This window comes from Gossypium hirsutum, chromosome D12 (genome assembly GCF_007990345.1).
Source record: "Gossypium hirsutum isolate 1008001.06 chromosome D12, Gossypium_hirsutum_v2.1, whole genome shotgun sequence".
NCBI classification, from domain to species: Eukaryota; Viridiplantae; Streptophyta; class Magnoliopsida; order Malvales; family Malvaceae; genus Gossypium; species Gossypium hirsutum.
This window is the reverse complement of record NC_053448.1, coordinates 61,404,018-61,426,298: the sequence shown is the minus strand read 5'-3', so window position 1 is coordinate 61,426,298 and position 22,281 is coordinate 61,404,018. Positions and strand designations below refer to the sequence as shown.

Here is a 22,281-nt window from a genome sequence, read left to right as displayed (position 1 = left end):
TCAAACCGCTCAACATTGATTTTTGTCCTAGTTATCGATTTTTACATGTTTTGAGCAGTTTCCGGTTCAATTATTTTCCATCCATTTGTTTTGACCAATATATCGGTGATCGATCGGTTCTCAGTCCAACCGGTTCGACCAATCAATCCAGTCATATTCCAAGAACATTTGTCACATCATCAAATCTTGTTAAAATCTAAATTCAGAGACTAAAAAAGATTTAGTTGTATAGTTCAATACCAAAATGATAATAGACTAAAATAGTTAAATTAAACCCACCCTTACTTTTTAACAAACTTTTTACGAATTAGTAATAAAATTTATCTTACCATAAGTTTACATTTGAATAATATAATATTAATTTAATTAAATCTAACTACTACCATAATTGATTTTAGTTATTTTAAGCCCATTTCACTACCTATTCCGAACTCATATTGTTACTAAAATTGAAAAACTATAAGCGCTAAAACTAACAAAATTAGAGTATTCAGTATAGTGATTAAATGTATAATCTACGCATAATACAGAATTAATAGTATAGTTACTAAATCTATGAGGGATTAATAGAAGAATTTGACTTCCTTGGTTTTATTTTAAAGCGAAATCCCAAAAGAAAATTGATTCTAATTATAAAACATGTAAAATCATGGGGGGCTTTCTGTGAATTAACTTAAAAATCTCATTTCCTTCGCCTCGCACTAGGAAAAAGAGAAGCTCCTTATTGATCATCATCTGAACGAAATTAAAAAAGAAAAAAAGGCCTCTCAAACTGTACAAAGTCCAAGGTAGTCCTCTCCAAAATCTCTCTCTCTTAATTTACTTATTTTTTCTTTTTTAATTTTGCTGCTTCAGATCTTTACCCATCGCTTGTATGTAGATCAAATCTAATCTCTACTCTTTTTTTTGGAATATTGCTTATGAATATATTTTATTTTTATAGCTTTTTTTTTTTTGTAATCTTTTACGCCCTAGATTGTTAACCCTTTTATGGAGTTCTTCCTCATGTGATATGAGTTGTGAACGTAATGAAATTTTTGCATTTCATTTCAACATTTGTTTGTTTGTTGCGATTTTGATTAGTGTGAAAATTTAAAATTTGAGGTAACTATATATAAATTTGTCGAAAAAAAAGACATGAGATGTAAATTGCTAAATTCAGCTGTTATCAGTTTGGTTTGTTTCTGGACGGAAATTTAATTCGTAGTTAAATGCGACTGCACTAAGCAATTGAGTACTTGAGTTAGTGTAATTAGAAGAATGTTGGAATTGTAATCAACCTTTTTTAGCTTTACATCTTTAAGAAAGTTATTTAGTTAAATGTTTGTTCTGGGTTTAAGTTGTTTTTGGTAGAATATGCCCCTTTGTGTTTTTGTTTGTATGTTGAGATTTTCTATGCAAATCAGAAGAAAGAATGTTATTAAAAAAGCATGAAATAGATGATGAGGAGACTAACTCAACTACTCAATTGCTTAGTGCAGTCGCATCCAACTAAGGATTAAAAAGCATCCATTTGTTAGTATATCTAGGGGCTAGTTTTACTTCACTTTTCCTTGATCTAGCTACTGATGTTTCTCCTGTTTTAATTACGTATTTTAATAGATTTTGTTTGGTGTAATCGTTTCGCAGGTACTTTTCCTTGATCTAGCTACTGATGTTTCTCCTGTTTTAATTACGTATTTTAATAGATTTTGTTTGGTGTAATCGTTTGCAGGTTGCATGGATTTCTCAGCTAATAATTTTCATTAGAGAAGTAGTGCAACTTTGTTCTCGAGATTCATCTTGTGTTGTATTCGGTTTAGGCACGTAAAAGACGTGCTTCAGATAATTGATCCAAGAGAGTTGTGCGCTTAGTCATGGATTCTTTGTGGAAGCTTTTGTATTTGCTTGAGCCTGCCCCACTTACTCTCATACTTACAGCAGTGGCTGTGACATTTGGATCTGCATTTCGTGCTCTGAATTATGGGAAAGAAATGGAGAGGAACCGTGACTTGTCGGAAGCATCAATTACTCTAGATCGGTCCCAAGCATTAATGATCCCAATAATGAGCTCCTGCAGCTTGCTTTTGATGTTTTACCTTTTTTCTTCTGTTTCACAACTCTTGACTGCATTCACAGCTATTGCCTCTGTTTCATCCTTATTCTTCTGTCTATCCCCTCATGTTGCCTATTTGAAATCACAACTTGGTTTGGCTGACCCATTTGTGTCTCGGTGCTGTTCAAAGTCATTTACCAGAATACAAGGCTTATTGTTATTGGCATGCATACTTATGGTTGCAGCTTGGCTTGTTTCAGGGCATTGGATTTTGAACAATTTGTTAGGTATTTCCATATGTATTGCATTTGTCAGTCATGTGCGCCTTCCAAACATCAAAATATGTGCAATGCTTCTAGTGTGCTTGTTCGTGTATGACATATTCTGGGTTTTCTTCTCTGAAAGATTTTTCGGGGCTAATGTCATGGTGTCAGTAGCAACACAACAAGCTTCAAACCCGGTTCACACGGTTGCTAATAGTTTGAGTCTTCCTGGCTTACAATTGATCACAAAAAAACTGGAATTGCCTGTAAAGATTGTTTTTCCAAGGAATTTGCTCGGTGGTGCATCCCCTGGTGGGAATTCAGCTGACTTCATGATGCTTGGTCTTGGTGATATGGTATGAAAGCCTTTCTCTTCAGTATATAAGAAAGCAGTTTTTGCAACTTTCAAAGGTTCTTATTTTATGAAATGAGCAGTCATCATTACATTTCATTTGATTTTTATTTCAGTTCTTTCTATGAACAAACATGTAGAATATGCAGAACTGTGTCTCCTATGTTTCTTGAGCAGTAATTACTCACAACTTTACTTGGTGCAGTATAACTTATCTTTTTTTGAAAAGTTTCCTGTGTTGAGAGTTTTCTGTTTTAGTTGAATTTAATTTGTTCTTCTCTTTTATCTTCCCACACTATATATCATGCAATGCTGTACAATATCTGCACGTTCTTTGTTATTAGATCATCATTTATTAGTATCTTCAAGGTGCAGGCCCTTAAATTCTCATTTCAGTTTCAAGCTTGTGAAGTTTATTCTTATTGCCCCTGTTCCTAGCATGGTTGTTATTAGAAGAGCTAACAAACATGTCCTCTCAAACAATTATGGTTTGCTGATGAACACATGCAGTCTACAAGGAAGACCAGTGTTCTGTACTTATTGACCAACCATATGTTATTTGCAATTCATGCATTTATAGAGACAAGCACTCCAACATATGCATGTGACTTCTTGAGAATAACATCGTAGTATTGCTACCAGTTCCAAATTACTTTGCTGGCTAATGTCATCTTTATTTTTCTAATTGTTAAGAGTGTCTGATTGTTTTGTCTATGTTCATGTAGGCCATTCCTGCCATGCTTCTAGCATTAGTCCTCTGTTTTGATCACCGAAAGACTAGGGAAACGGTAAGTCTTTTAGATTTACATTCATCGAAGGGGCACAAATACATATGGTATGCCCTTCCTGGCTATGCTGTTGGATTAGTAACTGCGCTTGCAGCCGGCATTTTGACTCACTCGCCTCAACCTGCTCTTCTTTATCTGGTATTTTGTTGGCCCTCTGTATTCCAAGCACGAGCTTTTGCAAATATGATGTAGTCATTCCGATCATTTCTATTCTCATTTCTCACTGTTTACTCGATCAAAATTCGTCGAGGTTACCTAAAGCTGTTAATGAATGTTATAGTTTTTTGAGTTCATGGAATGCCTGTTGCACCTCCATATCGTTTTCAACTTACATCCTCCATCTTTTACACGCAGGTACCTTCAACTCTGGGACCTGTGATTTTCATCTCGTGGTTAAGGAAGGATCTAGTTGAATTATGGGAAGGAACAATGCCAAATCTCAGCGACAAGGCTAGACAAATAGAAGTCTGAGCCATTTCTTTCTGTGACATGAAGCCGGGCCTCAATAGGGTACATGGAACCTTTCGGTTGTATATTCCTTTTGATGCTCTGTCATTGAAAAAGTAGAGTAATATATCAACAATTCAATGTTTTACTTTATGAAATCCAACTCTACCAATGATATATTTTCCTTAATGAAAAGCCAGAAAAAAAAAACTTTGTGAACCATGTGAACAAGCAGATACAAGATCAACCATTTGCTCTAAAATGCTTTCTGGCCATTCATTTACTGTTAATTTAATTTTGGCCTTGATGTTGGCAATTAGGTTCATTTTGGTACTTATATTTGTTTGTCATACTTTGGTACATGAACTTAGCAACTCAGTCTATTTTGATTCTTGAACTTGAAAAATGTAAAAGTTTGATGGCATGGGCCTAGTTGCTCGGGCCAAAAATTATATTTATGCCTTTTAGATTGATGGTATGTACTATATGAAGGCTAACATGCTGTATAAATGGTTGTACTACGTAATACTAACATCCTCAGTATGTAAAGGTTAAAATATCAGGGAGATTTTCATCCTTTTCTCTGCTATATATAGAAGAGATTTAGGTCAAATCAATTCAATTGAAGAGTTAAAAATTAAAATTTTAATAAGAATAAAAATGATATTATAATTTATCACAGTCATTACGTGTGACATACTAACTCGGTTCAATAAACTAAGCTTGAATTGGATCTGGATAAATGGAAATTGCAGCCTAAGTTAGTTTGGATTACTATCCATTTTAATAAAAGTATAAAACATACTATTTTTATGTAAATTTAACCATAAAAATGTAAAATAAAATTTTAATATTTAAAAATAGTAAAACGAGCTTCTTTTTAAGGTGCAAATACAATCAAATTATAAATAATAATATGAATAATTAGAAGTAACCATTACAAGATACAGCAGAATACTTTCTAAATATAAAGAAAATCCACCATGTCTTTTTGTATTGTATGTAAACTAAAAATATTTTGGATTTGAAATGTAATAGCTCACTTTCTTTTAGAAAAAAAAATATGAATTGTTATTATTATTTTTTTATTTTTCAAATGGTGTTAACAAACTGACATATTTTCTTAATTAATATTAAAAATATAAAAAATAAATTAGGAATGTGATACTCGGACTCTTACCTTGTAATAGTCCATGGGCTCTCGTCAATATTTATCTCTCTTCGACGAAACGACGCCGTCTAATTAAACCATTTACCATTAGAAACTCGCTATAAAAGAAAACTCCAAACGGCGCCGTTCCAACGACTTTTCAGGCTTCAGCCCTTCACTAAAATCGCCCACCCCGGTTTGAAACTTTAGCTTTACTTAGGGGTCTTAGCCCTGAATCTTCTGTTTTCACCGAGCGAGAATGGGGACGTCGGTTCAGGTAACCCCACTCTGTGGAGTATACAACGAGAACCCTCTCTCTTACTTAGTCTCAATCGACGGCTTCAACTTCTTAATCGACTGTGGATGGAATGACCTCTTTGACCCCTCCCTTCTTCAACCCCTCTCCAGGTTCTTCTTCTTCTTCTTCGACTTTTGAAATGGCTATTAATTAACGACTTCAACTCACATTGGAACGGTTCTTTTTGCAGGGTTGCTTCGACGGTAGACGCGGTGTTGCTGTCGCATTCGGACACGCTCCACCTCGGTGCTCTTCCGTACGCTATGAAACAATTTGGACTCTCGGCTCCCTTTTATTCCACTGAACCGGTTCATCGATTAGGCCTTCTCACTATGTACGATCATTATCTCTCTCGTAAGGTGAAAGTTTATCTCCATTTCTGTATTTGATTTATTTTCGGAGCTTAGTTGTTTTGAAGAGTTTTATTTTGAATCATCAATGTGTACGGGAATGGTGTTTAGTGGATTGCACTGTTATACCTGATCCTTGTAGTTAAACTTCTCTGTTTGTAGTACTAATGTTGATATACTACGTATCTTTCCCAATTGCAGCAAGTATCAGACTTCGATTTGTTCTCCCTGGATGACATTGATGCTGCTTTCCAGAGTATAACTCGGCTAACCTACTCGCAGAATTATCATTTATCTGGTAACATATATATTTTTTAATAGTAAATATCTCAATTACATTACCTGTTAGGTCAATGTTAATCAGCAGTGAAAGTTCTAGCGAATAGAAGGTTGCAACACTTGGTAGTTAGTACTATATGTGGGTGGTAACTTATGTTCAGATAAATGCCATTGCCCAACCTCTTAGTTCAATCCTTTTGAAGATGTTACTTTCTCAGTATATTGTTTTTGTCTCCATTACAATGTTCTAGGAAAAGGTGAGGGTATCGTAATTGCTCCTCATGTTGCTGGCCATCTATTGGGTGGTACTGTTTGGAAAATAACAAAGGATGGAGAAGATGTCATATATGCTGTCGACTTTAACCGACGCAAAGAGAAGTATATATATGCTATCTTTTATCTGATCACAGATTGCAGTTTTTTTTTGAGGATTAACTTTATATACTCAGATGAGTCCGTTTTATCAGGCATTTGAATGGAACTGTTCTAGAATCTTTTGTTCGGCCTGCTGTTCTTATAACTGATGCCTACAATGCTTTGAACAATCAACCTCCTAAGCCGCAAAGGGAGAGGGACAGAGATTTTGTTGGTAATTTATGTATTTGTCGTTGAATTAATTAATTCGTGATATAAATAAAAGTTCTTTTCCACATCCTCAAATCCTTTCTGCTCTAATGCACTCCAACACCTGCACTTATGGACCATGGTCACAGCTAAACTTAATTGAGAAATTTCTGCAGAAATCATCTCAAAGACTCTAGAAGGTGGTGGAAATGTGTTGCTACCTGTCGATACCGCTGGTCGTGTCTTGGAACTTCTCTTGGTTTTAGAAGAGGTCAGTAAGGATGCTTGAGTAAGAAAGAGGTGGATTTTTTATTAGTCGTTTGGTTAGCCATATTAACGATTGCAAAGTTTGAATCATGATATAAACAGAACTGGTCATTGAAGTCTTTGAACTTCCCCATCTACTTTGTGACATATGTTTCAGCAAGCACAATTGATTATGTCAAGAGTTTTCTTGAGTGGATGAGTGATGCTATAGCTAAATCCTTTGAAACTTCACGTGATAATGCTTTTCTTCTGAAGTAAGTTCTCCTTTTCTTATTGATACCATCGGTACTTGCTAGTATTCTATTCTTTTACTTTGCACTATTGTGTATTTATTCCTTGGTTTTTATCATTTTTACATGCTTAACAAAGTAGAATCGATATGAGCTGTAAATTGTGTATATCTATATTCATTTGGAGGAGAATTATACAAGGTATTTATGCCAACTTTGCAGGAATATCAAACTTTTAACAAGCAAGAGTGAACTTGATAGCGTGCCTGATGGTCCCAAGGTTAGTTGATTGCACCAGTCTTAAACAGCTGATCACCATGATCTTTCTCAGCCTAATATATTTGACTGTTGGCTTATATTTCTATTTTAGGTTATACTAGCATCCATGGCCAGCTTAGAAGCAGGATTTTCTCATGATATTTTTGTTGAGTGGGCAGCAGATGTCAAGAATCTTGTTCTATTTACTGAAAGGGGCCAGGTGAGTTCTTCACAATGGAGGACATCAAATTTAATTGAATTCATGCTCAGTTTAGATGTTGATAAGCATCTACTTTGTGGCCAATAGAGGTTTATTTACTCAATGACCAAAGATTTTAAGCTCTTTGTCATTCAACTTGTTGTCAGAATTATTTTGTGTTTCATGGTTGTCCAAGTTCTTTTTTATCAGGTTTATAAAGTACCAATTTTGTAAAAATAATGTACCTGACATGTAATTACTATTTTGTTTTATCAAAGGATTGTTCTATCTCTTCTGCCTCATAATATATAGGTGGTGATACTTTGACCTGTATATGTAGTTTGGCACGTTAGCTCGTATGCTCCAGGCAGATCCACCTCCAAAAGCTGTTAAAGTCACGATGTCTAGGAGGGTTCCTTTGACTGGGGAGGAGTTGATTGCTTATGAAGAAGAACAGAACCGGTTGAAAAAAGAAGAAGCTTTAAAAGCTAGTCTTATCAAAGAGGAAGAATCTAAAGCTTCTCTTGCAACCGATGTCAATTCTAGTGATCCAATGGTTATTGACACTCATAATAAGCATCCCTCACTGGATGGTATTCTTCCATTTCCTACAAGCTACTCGGTCTAATTTTCTTTTGGAAACTGACATACATGTTGGGGTTTTGAGTGTTCAACCAATTCTTATTGCTTTGTGTTACTTGTTTTCCTGTGTATTTGAATGATTATTTCCTATTCAAATTAAGAAAGGGGTTGTTTAGGGTTTCACAACAAAGGGATATTCTGACATATATTAATTGATTCTAACAAGTCAGAAGATCTCATAAATTGCTAAAATGCATTTAGATAAATTTCACCTTTGTGTCCCCATTCTCCATGTACATTCCTGCAGTTGTGTCAACTCTTAAATAACTTGTCTTTGGACTGTCCTTGACTGTAATTCCTGTCATTGGACATAGGAGTTCCCTCCTTTATTTTTGTGATAAAACTAGTGGCCAGGTTTTGTTTATTTTCATTGATTCTTGACGGTTTACATTTATTTTAGAAGGGAAAAAATTTCAGTACTATTCCAGAAGTTTCTCCCCGCACTGATGTGGTATCCTTGTATGGGATATTCATGATGCATAATAAGAGTTTGATTATCTTTTACGTCCTCTTGTGTACCCTCTGCTGATATCTTTTTATCTGCTTGTACCCTGCAGGGTTAGGTCAACATGGGAGCAGATTCCGTGATGTTCTGATTGATGGATTTGTGCCCCCATCCTCTAGTGTTGCCCCAATGTTTCCCTTCTATGACAATACTTCTGATTGGGATGACTTTGGTGAGGTCATAAATCCTGATGATTATGTAATAAAGGATGAAGATATGGACCAAGGAGCTACGCGTGTAAGTGTCTGCTTCGGGCAATCTGCTTGAGAATTTTATGTCTCTCTATCTTTAATCTATTGATATTTGGGTTGTTGAAACTGTTCAATAATGAAATTGTTTATATATGCATCTCAGACTGGTGGGGATATGGATGGAAAACTTGATGAAGGCTCTGCTAGTTTGATACTTGACACAACACCTTCAAAAGTCATATCTAACGAGTTGACTGTAAGTTCTACTCTTGCTCAAGTCATGCTATAATCAAATTGCTTGGACTGATCATGAAGTTACTGGTATTGCGGGTCTTACTGATGATTCCTTTGCTTTTGTTTATGATGACATGAAAGCACCCATGGGCATTTTATCTTTTCATTTCAACTTGTATTGGTCCTTTCCAGATTGTTTGAGTTTTATATTTTCTTTTTCTTCCCTGGTCATATTATCTTCTTCCTTGTTATTATCTTTATTTTTCTGGAACAAATGTCCTTTTACGAGGTCATTTTAGTTTCGATTTATATGTTACTGACATCAATGTGAAATATGTTGCTTTTAATATTGTTTCTGTTTCATTTGTTGGTTTGTTTCTGAACTGTTATTTCATATCTTATTGTTTTGACGCCTTTGAACCAGTCAACTACAATATACTTAATTTTGCCATTTACCGAACAATGTTCTGCAATGATGGTTAGGTGCAAGTAAAGTCTTCACTTGTTTACATGGATTATGAGGGGCGTTCTGATGGTCGTTCTGTCAAATCAATCCTTGCCCACGTGGCTCCATTAAAGCTTGTAAGGATATTTCTTGAGGCAATTGTTTGGAACTCCTAGTTTATGTATCTGCTTTATCATCTTTATGGGCCGTCCATGTAAAGTTTTCCTTGTGCAATGTGCTATTACTTGTCATGCATTTATTACATCACCATGCTATTATACGTGGATGTGAAATGTTAATCCTGTGAGGTGGAACATGCAGTAATAGCTGTTGAACAATTGCACACAGCATTGCACTATATTTATTAATTCAAATATGCCTCTTTGTCATGTTACCCCGTTCCTCCTAACTTTTTTGGGTTTTGATCTATTTTATGCGGGTGCCTTTTGTCATATATATTTTTCACTCAACAGGTCTTGGTGCATGGATCAGCAGAGGCAACAGAGCATTTGAAGCAACATTGCTTGAAACATGTTTGTCCTCATGTTTATGCTCCCCAAATTGAAGAAACAATTGATGTCACATCTGATTTATGTGCTTATAAGGTATATAACTCAAGAACATGTTTTTTGTTTAATGTAAGGCAATCATTTTGAATATCAGAATTCATTTTTTGGCCTTGTGTTGTAATGTAGGTACAATTATCTGAGAAGTTGATGAGCAATGTCCTCTTTAAAAAGGTAACCAATTGAATTAATCTTGTGATGTTGATAACCGTATTTGAGTTACATTCAATCTCTATCCCTTTGTCTAACATAACTGCAATATCAGTTAGGAGACTACGAAATAGCTTGGGTGGATGCTGAAGTAGGGAAGACAGAAAACGACATGCTCTCGTTACTACCCATCTCGACACCAGCTCCCCCGCATAAATCTGTGGTTGTAGGTGATCTGAAAATGGCAGATTTCAAGCAGTTTCTTGCCAGTAAGGGTGTCAAGGTACTGCTTTTCATATTTGTTTACACACAATCTAGAAAATATATAGCCCCTTTTGACACCCAAAGGTGCTTCTTTTACAGGTAGAATTTGCTGCAGGGGCGTTGCGATGCGGTGAATACGTGACATTACGCAAAGTTGGGGTTGCAAGCCAAAAGGTAAGCGATTTGGCATTTTGACTTTCCTGTCTGGCATCATCCAATTGCGTCATCTTCTTTTATGGGTCATGATCTGTTCTTCGCTTCTTTTCTTTTAACTTCATTTCTTGTTCGTGTTAGGGTGGTGGTTCTGGTACACAGCAAATCATAATCGAAGGTCCCTTGTGCGAAGATTACTACAAGATACGGGAATATCTATATTCCCAGTTTTATTTACTTTAGGTTGTGGAATGAAATAATACACAATGCAATAGAGTATGGAAAGCACAGCTTTGGTAAGGCTCAGAAACTAATTAACTTTGTTTGTCAGTAGCATACCATTTTTGGTTGAATGTACAATTTGTTTACCCAACTAAATTGTATGGTTTTTAGGTTGCTGTTTGTTAACCTTTTTGTCATTACTTAAGAGGATAGAGCTAGACACATTTATACGTATTTTTTGTATATCCTTTTTATTATGACATTAGTTTAGAAACAGACCATTTCATGTCATTAGATTTTAACATTGACACATTATAGGGTGTAGGATTCTACAGCAATAGATTTACAAAAAGCAAATCATTATTTTTATCAACGAAAGGCTAATTGATAGTGTAAAAGGAATTGTACTAATAGTAAATAACGAAATTGCGGCTTCTCTTCGTTCTATTGATAGGTATATAAAAAAATAACGCAAAAGTAGGTGTTTTACCAAATGACACGTGTTATCTAAACTGCAAGACCATCATCAGTACTGGAAATATCCATAATTCCGTTCCGCCAAATGAGGATGAGTTAAGTTCGATCTCATCAAAATTTTTTTTCGTTTTTGAACGATTTCTAATAATTAGGTAAAATCCGACTTTCAATTTTTCAATTTCAATTTTAGATTTCTCAACTTTCGTTTTATGAATTTTAAACATTTAAGTAAAATTATAAAAATACATAAATTTATTTTTTAAAAAAGGTTAAATTCTAAATCTAATACAATATAATCGTTAGCTCTTACATAATATTTTTTGAAAATGATTTTTAATTATAGATTAAATACAAAATAAAAACGCGATTCAATTCAGTGGTTTTTAACTTGGGGCCGTATGCACAGAGATTTAACATCTAATGGCAAAATGGAGATCCATAAAACTAAATACCCAAAATTTGCACGTAGAATAGTAATGGCGTTAAATATAATTCAAGAAACATAAAATTTAAAAGTTATTACTTCTTCCAATTTCTCATCTCTAACTCAAATAAACAAAAGTTCCAAAGCACTGATTTCAGTCTCAAAACAACAAAAATGAAACATATGCTAAACAAACCTCTAGCTGCTCCTAAACAAGAAACTCGAGCACGACAACAGTAAGAAACCAAGAAAATAAAGCTTTATTTCTTCTTTTCTGCACCTCCACCGTGGGCTCTGCAAGAAAACATTGCACCAACGAAACAATTTTACCATTTTCCGATTGCAAATCCTTCGAAACTTAAGACAATAAATGTTGCTTTTCCAGGATATGAGAGATAATTACCTCATCTTGCGGAGAACGCTGGACATCTCTTCACGCTTCTTCTTTGCCCTTTTGTGAGTTCCCAACTTTCTTTTAGCTACCTTGAGAGCTCGCTTGTCCTTACCGACCTTCAAAAGCTCGGTGATCCTCTTCTCATACGGTGCAAAACCAGCAACTTCCCTGATCAAGTTCCTCACGAAATGGACTCTTTTGCTCGTTTTCTGAAATAAAATAGAAAAATCAGTACACATAATAACAGATCTAGCATAGCAATTTACAAACATTACAGTTTTTTTAAGTAAAAGTACAAATGCTGGATGCATATTCAGACAAAAATACAGAGATATAGCCCTCCAAATACATTTTTCTTTTAAATTCTTAAAATTTTTTAATTCAACCGCGTTAAACACATACTCATTATCCAACAATCATACCCGAATCCAAGGAACATATCTTTTTCCCCAATACAGTTTTCCCTTTACTCTTTTACTAGAAGACCAATAGTTATGATAAGTTAAACCCGATCACAAATATTCTATGTAAAAGAATTGATTAAATATAGATGTACTTACTCCTTTCCGATTAGAGGGGCGTGGTGCCAACTCCTTCTTGGTTACAACATGGCCCTTGTTCAGTCCTACAAAGAGGCCAGTATTTGGCTGCTTGGTAGCCATGCCTGCTTTAGAAACAAACAACCGAATATACATATAAATAAAATGAAAACCACAACATTCAAACGACATTTCAATAACCTTTAGAATTCAAATGACTCAAACCCTTCATTCATTGTACTTTCCTTCATAAAAATCTTTTAATTTCCCGAATTATATTAGCATAAACAGTTAATCAAACACAAAAATGCAAGTGCATGTTAATCTCCAGACACCTCTTTCTTAAAACCAGATCTACAGTTAACATGGCGTGAAAATGGTGCTGCAAAACCAATATATATACATATATAATAAACAAACCCAGCCAATATCAGAACAGAAACCAAAGATTGTGACCCAATATCAAAACAGCCAATATCCTATCATCTAAAATAAACCTAGCAATCAACACACAGCAGATAATGAACACAACTTAAATCCAATGCACTCGATGAAACCAGCTAAACCCGCTCAATATTTGAGCTTAGCCTTTCACATTTTCAAATAACTTAAGCTATCTGACACGAAATTTATGGTTTTTCAGCTTACAATTCGCTTCCCAAGCAATCAAATAGAGCAAAATGCTATGAAAAAGAAAGATACTAAAGAAGTGGCGAAGGGGCTCAGAGAGATGTACCTGTGGAGACGGGGATATCTGAGGCGGAGTTAAAATTAGGGGTTTGGATTCGTGATCTAACAAATATATTGATGGCCGACTCTAGGTTTTTAGGGTTTCTAACATGAGTTTTGGGCTGAAATAAAAAACTAAATAAATGAAGAACATAATGGCTTTGAGAATGGAGCCCGACCCACAAAATCTTTTAAACCCAATTTACTTCTTAGAATATCTAGATTTTAAAACCCAATTACTTGACTTGTAAGCCATAATTTTTCTTAAGGGCATAATGATAAATTTAGTCTCTAATCTTTATGCAAATTTCCATTTGACCCTTATTCTTTTTTAAGTCATTTTGTCCCTCAACCTTTAAAATTTAGTCTTTTTTCTTGTTTTTGGATGAAAAAACCGACTGATAAACTATTAAAATTTTAACGACATTGATGCGGCTACTAGCGTGACAATCCACAAATAATTCAAAAAATTCAATGAAGATATTGAAAAATCAATAAATTTTAAAAAAGTACATAAAAACTTTTAGAAAAATCATCCTTGTAAACACTGAAGTATATATAACGTATCACATGAACTGTCATGACAATGTCATTCAAATTTTGACAGTTCAGTCAGTTTTTTAATTAAAAAACAAATAATTTGACTAAAATTTAAAGGTTGTAGGTTAAAATGACTCAAAAAAAAAATAAAGACTAAAGTGACAAAAACGAATAAATATTTGGGACTAAAATTATCTTTATGTTTTTTAAGTAATATAGATACTTTTGTCTTTTTGTTTGTTTAAACAATATAATTATTTTATACATCATTGGTGGGTTATTTTAGGTATATAATAACTTTAAAAATAAACATATATATATAATTACAAGTACTCACATTACAAATTGAAAACAATATTATTCAAAAGAAAAATCATAAATTTAAATGATAATCTTTATAACGTATCTTACTTTTAAAAAAAAATTGTGATTATGACATTATAGTCAAGTAAGTTAATTGAGTACTTATTATTGCCTAACAATTTTATTTGTGTTTTTTAAAATAATTTTATTTGGTAAGTATTATGAAAGTTAAATAATAGTATTTTTCTTAAAAAAGAAAGAAGCGTTGGTGTGCCACCTTGGACTATAATATTCCTCTTTAACCGGAATTTTATTGTAAAAAAAATACCAATAATTATAAAAAATGTGAAATTAAATAAAGAATCAAATTATTGATTGAAGGTGAGTTTGGATGGGCGGTGCGTTTACATGCAGTTAGTGTAAAAACAACAGTGGCGATGAGATTAGATATTGTAGCGATACTGTAGTGTGAGATAAAAAGTAAGCTAAACGCACCGCACCCAATCGCCCATCTAGACTCACCCTGAGTCTTGACTTAGCATTGAGTTTGATATCGATATTATTGTCAGTACAAGAATACGTAAGTTTGAGCATGCTGAAGCGCGTTTATCTTTTTATTTAAGATATTGAAATATGCTATGGATAATTGTAAACATTGTATCAATTTTAAAACTTTCATATACTTTCATAATTAAATTAAAATTTTAAAAATAAATAAATAAACAATCAAATTAGGTACCAACAGCCAAGAAAACCAGTCTACCTGTCAAAGTCGTGCGTGTTGTAATGCCATTTGCCTTTTCCGTCTTCACAAATCTTATTTAATAATTATTTTGTTTTTTTATAAAAGTATCATAAAAAAATTTTATTAGAAGAAAAATTATATTTTATCATTTTTATTAAAAATAGATAAATTAATTTATGTATTTCCAAACAAATAGTAAATTGATTATTTTGTTAAAGGTTTCATCTATTTTTACTGTTAAAAGTTGGTCCCTATACATCAGTATGAGGTGCCCATGGCACACCAACGTATCTGTCAGGTTTTTCTATCAGTCACGCCAATTTTTAATAGTAGAATTGGATGAAATTTTTAACAAAAGAAATAAGTTCACTTTTTGATCTAATGTGCTTAAATTAATTTGTCAATTTTTTAGTAAATGGGTAAAATACAATCTAACTCATAATACAAGGACCTCCGTGACACTTTTACCTTGTTTACTATTATTAAAGTAAAATTTTTTCAAACATATATTTTTATATTTTATATAAAATATAAAAATAAACATAAAAATAAATTTAGCCTTCAATATTTATGTCTTTTGTCATTTTGATCCTTTTTTTAGCTAAATTTAATTATTAGTCTTTCAAAAATAGTCAAATTACATTTTTTATGAAAATATTAACTAAAACATTATTTTTTTAACGATGTTAGTCTTCAACCACATGTTTTCATGCTGACATGAAACTACTCAACAAAAAATTAAAATTAATAAAAATATTTAAAAAAATTCATAAAATTAAAAAAAAACATGAAGTATACATAAATTCCTATGTTGGATGCCATGTTTAAAAAATTTAATGTTTTAGTCAATATTTTTATTAATAAAATAATAATTTGATTCTTTTTAAAAGGTTATTGGTCAAATTTGAATTTTTTAAAAGCAAAGGATCAAATTTAATTAAAAAAAAGTCAATTTGATAAAAGATATAAACCTTAAGGCCTTAATTTGTCATTATGCCAAATATATACTGAAAGAGAGATTTGAACCTAAGTGTAGGTTGTTAACTTTATCATTTCAACTAAACCATAATTTGATTTTTTTTTAAATTTTTTATAAATTTAATACTTTTTTGTCATAATATATTTTTGTTTAACTACCTTCTAAAAGAAAATACATAACATCATCCTAGACCACTTCTAAAATTATCTTTTTTCTCTATAAACACAGAATAATAATATATTTTTTAGTTTTTTTTGGAAATAATTTTTATTAGGGTAAACTATATACTCAATGTTATTAAATTATTAGTAAATTTACATTTTAATCATTTAACTTCAAAAAGTTATAAAATAATCATTAAATTATATGAAAGTTTTTATTTAAGTCACTGAACTATTCGGAAATTTTTATTTAAGTCCCTCAATTGTTAAGTCTTTTTTTAAAGTCCAGTTAACGAGCTCCAAGCAATGATTCAATTATTTGGTACAGTGGATTAGTACTCATTGATGAGTAGAAGAACATATCTTAGTTCCAAGTCGACCTGACGGTCAAGGTCAGTGATTTGGAAAATAATGTTATGTGGATTTTAGTTCACAGATTTTTTATGTTCAAAACTATTTCATAAAAAAATATTAAACAATAGAAAAAAAAGGGAAGAAGAGCTTTCAATTAGAGAAGACAGTGCGAACAAATAAGATCATAATAGCAGTTATTTTAAAAGCCTATCGACTTACACGAAAATTTTTGAATAATTCAGTGACCATTTTGTAACTTTTTAAAGTTGAATGATCAAACGTAAATTTATTATCTTAATTGTGCTTTACCCTTTTTATTATCATTACTTTTGCCTGAATTATGTTTAAAAAAAAAAGGTTTAGTTACCCAACTTCACGTATCACGTTCTCCACTTCTCGGTAAAAAAAGCTCATATAACGCTCCCTAATAGCCCAAAATAAATAAATAAATAAAAACAACATAAAAGCAAGCATTGGCAACGTGAAGGATTAAAAAAAAAAATCCCAGAATCAGGAGTTTTGATCGTTATGTGGATGATGATGATCAACAGTAACGTGCTTCAGCCTTCACCTTCATCTTCACAGTTTCGTAGCCCATCGGTTGGTCCAAACAAAATTTCTTAAACAGCTAATACTTTTAAGGGAAATATTATTAATCAATGTATTATATGACACTTGTTAAAATTTATTCACTGTTTTCTTTCTGGGTTGAAATCACTGAATTTTTTTTATCGAAGAAGAAGAATCAAAAAGCAACCTTAAAACATTGGTCACTATTATTTATTTTTAATTCAAACTAACTGGAATTTGGCTTGTAGCTGTAGTTAGCTAGCCTTCTCAATTTTTCTTCCTTTGTCTTATTATACCTACTTTTTTTGCCTGTCAATTTAAATATTTTATAATACAACTCAGCATTACGCCAATCAACCTAAACCTCATAAATTAAAGTCCATGTCTTTTGTCTTCAGTTTCTTATCAAGGAACATTTGCATATGAACATGGGATCCCATTTGTTTCACTCTTAACAAGTCTTTTTCTTTTTCTTTTTCTTTTTAACCTAATTTGTTGTTTTTTTGTTGATCAGACAGAAATTTGATACCTTGGGTCTTTTTTATTTTTCTCTTATAGCTCTGAACTGCTTTTTTTTTAGTGATAAAATTCAAAAATTGTGATCACTGAGTAGCTTATGACATTGAAAACCCTAATGCTGGAGAGACCCAGATCGGTTTCTTTGTACAGCTATCAATTTATGAGCCACCTCGAGTTGCAGTTCTTTCTATAGTCATCATTTACTCTATCTGGTGAGTGCTTTGTTTTTACACTTGACAATGGTGTGGAAGCTTAATTTGGTACTGCTTAGACTGCTTTTGAATTGATTCTTTATTTTTTTTGTTTTTTGGTATGTTCAGTTGGTAGTGTATCATCATAGGGGAACCTTTGCATAGTTTTTGAATGGACTTGGTTTATATATGATTGAAAATTGTTGATAGAAAGTAGGGATTAGGATGGGTTGCCACGGTTCATTTAGTGGGCGGAGAGCCATAAGTGATTATAGACAGTTGGAATTCGGGTTCTTTAGGGGGTTGGAGTTAGAGAGGGTGAGGAAAGCTAAGAGTGTGAGTGTCGAGAGAGTCAATGTGCGTCTTAAAACGGGTGCCTTTATTCCTTCCACATATGCCACTCCTTGCCCCGGCATTAGTTCCATATTCCTTAGAATGCAAACGACCTATTAATGTCTTATCTCTGTAGTTATGAGATTGTCGTGTTAGGACAATGAATAAATGTGAGATATGAAAGAGAGATATTCTATTCATGTTAGAGGTATAGTTCCCACTATGTGTTTTAGCGAGGTTATAGGCTCGTAGAGACTTGGGCTTCTTGTCATCACAGTTGCCCTTAACTTGTATGTTGATTTGTATTGTCTCGCGAGGTTGGTAGGGTGCGGGGTGAGCTCGCAAGTCGTAGGTATAACAGAAATCAATATACTGAATTCGAACACTCTGTACTCATGTAACTACTTTGTAGTTGAAATGTATGATAAAAGTCCTCAACTAGTTTTGTTTCAAATCTCTTTGAATTTTCTTTGTTTGATTCCTCTAATTTGTACAGTGATTGCTGCTTGAATGTGTGTGAATTTGGTATCTCATCCAAGTTCCTGTTTGGTATTTTCCCACATTAGTGGACTACTTTCCCTTGTTTTCCAGGCCTTTTACATGCAAATTCGTGCTCTACATTGTCGATCTCCGAGAGTAGGCATCGATGTCGATCATATGCGGCCTCCCACTCCTTGAATGTATTTACTGCCTAGCTTGTGCTCGATGGGCATGGAACCGATGCCTGCATACCGCTGGCCACGATAGTGTAACATGGGGTCTTGCAACCGCCGAAGAATTCGAACCTGTTCCTCGACTTTGCCGCTACATTCTAGCTGTTTATGAGGACAATATTCGACATCCCCTTTGGGAACCCCCTGGAGGATATGGGATCAACCCTGATTGGTTAATTCTCAGAAAAACTTACAAAGACACTAGAGGACGGGCTCCTTCTTACATACTATACCTCGATCACGAGCATTCCGATATAGTTCTTGCCATTAGAGGTCTTAATTTGGCAAAAGAAAGTGATTACCAAGTGCTTTTGGATAATCAGTTGGGTAAAAGGAAATTTGATGGTGGCTATGTTCATAACGGACTCTTGAAGGCTGCCGGATGGGTTTTAGATGCAGAGTGTGAAGTTTTGAAGGAACTCGTCGAGGAGCACCCAAATTATACTTTGACATTTGCAGGACATTCTCTCGGGTCAGGTGTAGCAGCCATGTTAGCTTTGGTGGTTGCCCAGCATCAGGATAAACTTGGAAACATCAACAGGAGTAGGATCAGGTGCTATGCTATCGCGCCTGCTAGGTGCATGTCGCTGAATTTAGCAGTCAGATACGCAGATGTCATTAATTCCATTGTTCTTCAGGCAAGTTATTTTTCGCCCCCTTCAATGCTCGGCCTTGTTTTTTGTCAGCTACGATACATACTATCAGTCAGTTTATCGCAGAACTTTTAGTATTGTAATTTCTACCGCACGACATGTTTATCTAAATACTGGGATATGAACTTATGTCTCTGTATCAGGATGATTTCTTGCCACGAACAGCCACGCCGTTAGAAGACATTTTCAAGTCACTTTTCTGGTATAGTTGGACTATAATCCATTTCGAATTCGTTTTGTTTATAGCTGATATAGGCCTCTGGAGTGTGCTAACATCCTTTTGTAAAGCCAGTTGCCCAATCAAGTACCGGTTTTCCTAGTTGCAAATAAAAATATGCTTACTCTCGGTTCCCCATTTAAACAGTTTGCCATGCCTACTATGCCTGAGATGTATGAAGGATACTTGTATACCTGAGGAGAAGATGCTTAAAGATCCAAGGAGGCTATATGCACCCGGTCGCCTCTATCACATTGTCGAGCGAAAGCCTTTCAGGTATAATGAGGCATAACAACTGTCTCTCCCCCCCCCATATACTTAGTGAATTCGGGTTTTTCTTAACTACGGTGATGTCATCGTGAGAATGCCTTGCAAGGCTCGACTCAGTACATGCTGTATGACAGCCAGTTTTATCGCCATAAGAACTTTTGATCTCTTGATGGACACCCTCCATTATATTTGGCTCTTGCAGATGTGGAAGGTTTCCCCCAGTTGTGAAGACAGCAGTGCCCGTGGATGGAAGGTTCGAGCACATAGTTCTTTCGTGTAACGCCACATCTGACCATGCTATAATATGGATTGAAAGAGAATCACAGAGAGCCATGGATGTAAGTTTAAAGCTGCATTTTTATGTTCATGATAATGGTTTAAATCAAATAGAGCTTAGCCAATTACATTTTTTGGATAAATTACACTCAGTCACTAAACTATTAGTAAGTTTAAATTTTGATCACTCAACTTCAAAAAGTTACAAATTGGTCACTGCACAATGCAAAAGTTTTTATTTAAGTCATTGGATTGTTAAAATCGCTGCTCCATGACCTTTGTTCACACTACCTGCACTAATCAAAAGCTCTTTTTCCCTTTTTCTTCGACCATTCAGGTTTTTTTTATGAAAAAATTTTGAACGTCATGAATCTACAAACCAAAATCCAAACAATTTTATTCTCTTATCTCCAATATTGACTGTTAGATCGTTTTTTATCTAATGTATGTTTTTTTACTTGTCGATGGTTACTTATCTACCGTACTGATCATTAAATCGTCACTCCGGGCTTGTTGGCCGAACTTTTAAAAGAAAAAGCTTAACAACCTAATGACTTAAATAAAAACTTTTGAATAGTTTAGTGACTTAAATGAAAGCTTTCAAATAGTTGAATAATCATTTTGTAATTTTTTGAAGTTAAGTGACTAAAATCTAAACTTATTAATAGCTTAATGACCTTAGAGTAGTTTACCCTATATCTTTTTTTGCTTTAGTTAATGCTAGAGAAAGATAGGATCATGGAGATACCAGCAAAACAAAGAATGGAAAGGCAAGAGACATTAACAAAAGAACACAAGCAAGAGTACAAAGCTGCACTTCAAAGGGCTGTTTCATTATCAGTGCCCCATGCTTATTCGCCACCGTCCGAATACGGAACTTTCGACGAGTCCGAGGACGTAGAGAAGTACAACTCCTGTAAATTGAGTAGCGAGTCATCCGTTGGATCGTCGGGGAAAAGCAAGAGCAAAGTAAGCTGGAACGAATTGATCGAACGACTTTTCGATAGAGATGAATCTGGGCATATGGTGCTCAAGAAATCACATAGGGATGATTGGTGAAATGTAATTATTTTTGGAAAATAACATGGACAGAAAAAAAAAAGATGAAAAATATTAGGATATTTGTGATAAACAACATCATTCATTGATTAAATTTATACTGAAGTTCCAATCTCATTACGATAATCACAAGCAATCGTTGAAAGCCTGAATCCTGAGAAGCTAAACACAGGTCAGTTCTAAAGAAAGCAAATAAATTTCAAAGGGTTAAATTATGCTATTAGTCCCTGCACTATATATAAGATATGTATTTAATTCATATATATATTTTAATTTGGTTATTTTTAAGCTGTGTTTTTTAAATTTTAGAATTACAGGTTTAGCCTGAAATTTTGAATTTTGAAAAAAATATAAAGACTGAGAATGAGAATAATCCAGATGGATAACATGGATTAAATCTATAATTTTATACATAGTACACAATTAATAGCAGAATTTTACCATGTCAAAATGAAGATATCGAATTTGAAATGTATAGGATTAAAATTAACCAATTCGAAAAATACATATAACTAAATTTGATCAAACTAAATGTAGAGATTAAATACACAACCTACGCATAGTGCAGGGACTAATAGCATAAATTAACCAATTTCAAAACAAAGATATCGAATTCGAAACAGAACAGGAGAAAAATCATGATCTGTAATAACAATCGGGAAATTATTACGGCAAAATTCATAGGTATCAAGCTAGGGTTCTTGGCTGGTTCCAAATTTTACTTAAATTACAGTGCAAACTACATCTTAAAAGATCAGTAAAGCTTGAAAAGGTAACAATAAAGCAAGTATGGAGATGGGTTACGCAGTCAAAATCAAGGGATTTCACTCTTATCAAACCAGAAAATCAATGGCTTCGGCTGCTACTTGTAGAACCCGCAGATGGGGTCGGTTTCTTCAATGAACAAGAAGACTTGAAAGCTTCTATCTGAGATTGACATTTCACGTAATCCCCTTTGTTTTCTTGCAAACACTTCTTTAAAG

At 33.8% G+C, this 22,281-nt stretch overlaps 4 protein-coding genes across 8 annotated transcripts; 3 read left to right on the top strand and 1 right to left on the bottom strand.

Moving 5' to 3' along the window:
• Positions 1-633: 633 nt before the first annotated feature.
• On the top strand, positions 634-4,104 carry LOC121224394 (signal peptide peptidase-like 1). Of its 2 annotated transcripts, none has more exons than XM_041107673.1 (4): positions 634-788; positions 1,715-2,654; positions 3,376-3,576; positions 3,793-4,104. In XM_041107673.1, exons 2-4 carry the CDS (start codon positions 1,857-1,859, stop codon positions 3,907-3,909), a joined length of 1,116 nt encoding a protein of 371 aa, XP_040963607.1. In that variant the 5' UTR covers positions 634-788; positions 1,715-1,856; the 3' UTR covers positions 3,910-4,104. The 2 variants fall into 2 exon arrangements, with proteins under 2 accessions (XP_040963607.1, XP_040963608.1); XM_041107674.1 differs by having other exon boundaries at positions 779-872.
• A 1,084-nt stretch (positions 4,105-5,188) lies between these two features.
• Positions 5,189-11,038, top strand: LOC121224393 (cleavage and polyadenylation specificity factor subunit 2). The gene is made up of 18 exons (XM_041107672.1): positions 5,189-5,443; positions 5,524-5,692; positions 5,885-5,981; positions 6,214-6,340; positions 6,430-6,551; positions 6,703-6,797; positions 6,896-7,047; positions 7,246-7,303; positions 7,394-7,501; positions 7,821-8,073; positions 8,680-8,864; positions 8,982-9,074; positions 9,536-9,634; positions 9,971-10,102; positions 10,193-10,237; positions 10,329-10,496; positions 10,577-10,651; positions 10,772-11,038. Exons 1-18 carry the CDS (start codon positions 5,295-5,297, stop codon positions 10,871-10,873), a joined length of 2,229 nt encoding a protein of 742 aa, XP_040963606.1. The 5' UTR covers positions 5,189-5,294; the 3' UTR covers positions 10,874-11,038.
• A 799-nt stretch (positions 11,039-11,837) lies between these two features.
• On the bottom strand, positions 11,838-13,575 carry LOC121224392 (60S ribosomal protein L36-2). 2 transcript variants are annotated; one of them, XM_041107671.1, is made up of 4 exons: positions 13,423-13,575; positions 12,708-12,811; positions 12,157-12,356; positions 11,838-12,047 (listed from the first exon to the last, which is right to left on the bottom strand). In XM_041107671.1, exons 2-4 carry the CDS (start codon positions 12,807-12,809, stop codon positions 12,014-12,016), a joined length of 336 nt encoding a protein of 111 aa, XP_040963605.1. In that variant the 5' UTR covers positions 12,810-12,811; positions 13,423-13,575; the 3' UTR covers positions 11,838-12,013. The 2 variants fall into 2 exon arrangements, with proteins under 2 accessions (XP_040963605.1, XP_040963604.1); XM_041107670.1 differs by having other exon boundaries at positions 12,708-12,814; positions 13,423-13,565.
• A 3,437-nt stretch (positions 13,576-17,012) lies between these two features.
• Positions 17,013-21,415, top strand: LOC121224391 (uncharacterized). Of its 3 annotated transcripts, none has more exons than XM_041107669.1 (6): positions 17,013-17,798; positions 18,677-19,461; positions 19,620-19,678; positions 19,841-19,969; positions 20,166-20,301; positions 20,393-21,023. In XM_041107669.1, exons 2-6 carry the CDS (start codon positions 18,757-18,759, stop codon positions 20,405-20,407), a joined length of 1,044 nt encoding a protein of 347 aa, XP_040963603.1. In that variant the 5' UTR covers positions 17,013-17,798; positions 18,677-18,756; the 3' UTR covers positions 20,408-21,023. The 3 variants fall into 3 exon arrangements, with proteins under 3 accessions (XP_040963603.1, XP_040963601.1, XP_040963602.1); XM_041107667.1 differs by having other exon boundaries at positions 17,037-17,798; positions 20,954-21,415; XM_041107668.1 differs by having other exon boundaries at positions 17,038-17,798; positions 18,702-19,461; positions 20,954-21,415.
• Positions 21,416-22,281: the final 866 nt, after the last annotated feature.

Excerpts from the sequence above, each read along its gene's own strand:
- LOC121224393 (XM_041107672.1), top strand. The coding sequence starts at position 5,295 with ATGGGGACGTCGGTTCAGGTAACCCCACTCTGTGGAGTATACAACGAG. Across the intron at positions 6,552-6,702 it reads GAGGGACAGAGATTTTGTTG|AAATCATCTCAAAGACTCTA; the intron begins GTAATTTATGTA and ends AAATTTCTGCAG. Across the intron at positions 7,048-7,245 it reads GATAATGCTTTTCTTCTGAA|GAATATCAAACTTTTAACAA; the intron begins GTAAGTTCTCCT and ends CCAACTTTGCAG.
- LOC121224394 (XM_041107673.1), top strand. The coding sequence starts at position 1,857 with ATGGATTCTTTGTGGAAGCTTTTGTATTTGCTTGAGCCTGCCCCACTT. Across the intron at positions 2,655-3,375 it reads TGCTTGGTCTTGGTGATATG|GCCATTCCTGCCATGCTTCT; the intron begins GTATGAAAGCCT and ends ATGTTCATGTAG. Across the intron at positions 3,577-3,792 it reads AACCTGCTCTTCTTTATCTG|GTACCTTCAACTCTGGGACC; the intron begins GTATTTTGTTGG and ends TTTTACACGCAG.
- LOC121224392 (XM_041107671.1), bottom strand. The coding sequence starts at position 12,809 with ATGGCTACCAAGCAGCCAAATACTGGCCTCTTTGTAGGACTGAACAAG. Across the intron at positions 12,357-12,707 it reads GCCCCTCTAATCGGAAAGGA|AAAACGAGCAAAAGAGTCCA; the intron begins GTAAGTACATCT and ends ATTTTATTTCAG. Across the intron at positions 12,048-12,156 it reads AGCGTTCTCCGCAAGATGAG|AGCCCACGGTGGAGGTGCAG; the intron begins GTAATTATCTCT and ends GTTTTCTTGCAG.
- LOC121224391 (XM_041107667.1), top strand. The coding sequence starts at position 18,757 with ATGTCGATCATATGCGGCCTCCCACTCCTTGAATGTATTTACTGCCTA. Across the intron at positions 19,679-19,840 it reads ATTTTCAAGTCACTTTTCTG|TTTGCCATGCCTACTATGCC; the intron begins GTATAGTTGGAC and ends CCATTTAAACAG. Across the intron at positions 20,302-20,953 it reads AATCACAGAGAGCCATGGAT|TTAATGCTAGAGAAAGATAG; the intron begins GTAAGTTTAAAG and ends TTTTTGCTTTAG.